Raw genomic sequence first — 1,878 nt, forward strand, 5'->3', positions numbered from 1 at the left:
TCCCCCTCCACGAGTGCAAACGCAATAGGCAAAATATTCGAGTTACCATCCTGTGCGATCGCCAACAATAATGTCCCGCCATACTTGCCATACAGGTGTGTGCCGTCGATGCTTACCAGCGGCTTACAGTGGCGGAAAGCCTCAATACACGGAGGGAATGTCCAAAACATCCGATGAAAGAAGACTCTATCTTCGTCAACTTGGTCACCCACCCTAACCGGGGACGTCTTCAGTAGAGCAATGGAACCTTCCATCGTGCATGTGACCCCAAGGATCCACCGAGGCAGATCAACATATGACTCCTCCCAATCGCCATATATTTGCGCTACTGCCTTCTACTTCGCCAACCACACCTTCCGATAACTAGGCCTGAATCCATAAGTCGCCTCCGTTGCCTCTTGCAACACCTTAATAGACACCGACGCATCAGCTCGAACCAATGGATAGATTCTTGCACAGATGACATGATAATCAAGCTGCTTGTGGTCGCTTGATATCGATGTGGCCATACACGTGTGCGAACCGTTGTACCTCCTAACTTCCCATGTGCTCTTCTTTTTCCGCATGACTATCCGAATCAACCACGTGCACTCGTTACCAAACTCCTTGCATTTCCCTTGGTATTTTAGATTGTCGGACTCCATAACCTTGTACTCAACTCCACGCCGAATACTGTAATCTTTTACACTCAACACGGCTTCCTCTTTACTCTGGAAGGATTGACCAATCTGAAATTCAGTCATAGATGTCCCATCATGCATCCCCTGCCCATCGAATGTTGCATTAGCATTCTGCTGTTGGCCGATGGCTTCCAAGTTCAAAGAAGAGAGGTGGGGAGGGTACTCCTGTGTTGCAGAACCGGAACCTCCATGGGCTGAACGTCCACCTCCAGGAATATCATCATCACTGTCCCCACTAATATCGACAGGCTCCTCATCCGAATCATCATCAAACAGTGCATTCTCAACTCGATCCGGTCCGGCATCGCATTCAAAATCAGGAACAACAGGACCAACATATGCATGAACAGCCCCAACACGTTCAGGCTCCGCATTCGGAACTGCCACTGCTACCACAGGCATCGATGTTGATGCACCACCAGCTGGGGTCGACTGAGGATTAGGTGCCGATGCCCCAGAGCTATCCACACCATCTTCCAACTTCGCAAACAGCTCAGTTACCCTCACCTCCAGAAAACTACGCCTGCAGTGAAACAAGACCTGCAAGTCTTCATCCGACCCGATCACGAAGGTCTCATATCTCACACCAGTTGAGACAACATCAATGGGAATCTTGTAAAATAATTTTTTTACCCACTTCGTCCCACAGGTACCGAGCTTCCGTAATATGCTTTGCTTAATCTCCGCCAACGTATTTGACGATCGGATAAAAACACTAAGCGGTTCTCTATCTGTGAATTTTACACCATGCCTTTTGCTCTTTTGAATTTTTCCAGAGCAGTGAACCAGAGCCACAAAACTATCCTCCCCCTCCATTTGTGAATAACACTCTACCTCTCCACATTTGGCCCCTCTACGGTTTATATAGGCAGCCCCATTCAGCCCATCACACGTAAACTGCTACTGGCAGTAGCGGTTTACACACACGTAAACCGCTACTACCAGTAGCGGTTTACACTTACACACACGCACGTAAACCGCTGCTGGCAACAGCGATTTACACTCACACACTCCCACACATAAACCGCGACAGGTAGTAGCGGTTTATACACACCTATAAACCGCTACTGCCAGTAGCGATTTACATAAAATAGTGAAACAATACATTTACGTATTAAATTTGGAAATAATGTATTTGCGTAATATTAGGGCTCAAACAATTTAGATACGTAAATTGCCCCTAATTCGATTTTTAAAA

At 47.2% G+C, this 1,878-nt stretch overlaps 1 protein-coding gene across 1 annotated transcript; it reads right to left on the bottom strand.

Moving 5' to 3' along the window:
- Window positions 1–335: 335 nt before the first annotated feature.
- LOC107492183 (uncharacterized) lies at window positions 336–1,496 on the bottom strand. Its single transcript, XM_052262917.1, has one exon. The coding sequence runs from the start codon at window positions 1,494–1,496 to the stop codon at window positions 336–338; it is 1,161 nt and encodes a 386-aa protein (XP_052118877.1).
- Between the last annotated feature and the right edge of the window lie 382 nt (window positions 1,497–1,878).

The sequence above is a fragment of the Arachis duranensis genome, chromosome 6 (genome assembly GCF_000817695.3).
Source record: "Arachis duranensis cultivar V14167 chromosome 6, aradu.V14167.gnm2.J7QH, whole genome shotgun sequence".
NCBI classification, from domain to species: Eukaryota; Viridiplantae; Streptophyta; class Magnoliopsida; order Fabales; family Fabaceae; genus Arachis; species Arachis duranensis.

What these genes read in the sequence shown, in the direction of transcription:
- LOC107492183 (XM_052262917.1), bottom strand. Translation starts at nt 1,496, where the DNA reads ATGGAGGGGGAGGATAGTTTTGTGGCTCTGGTTCACTGCTCTGGAAAA.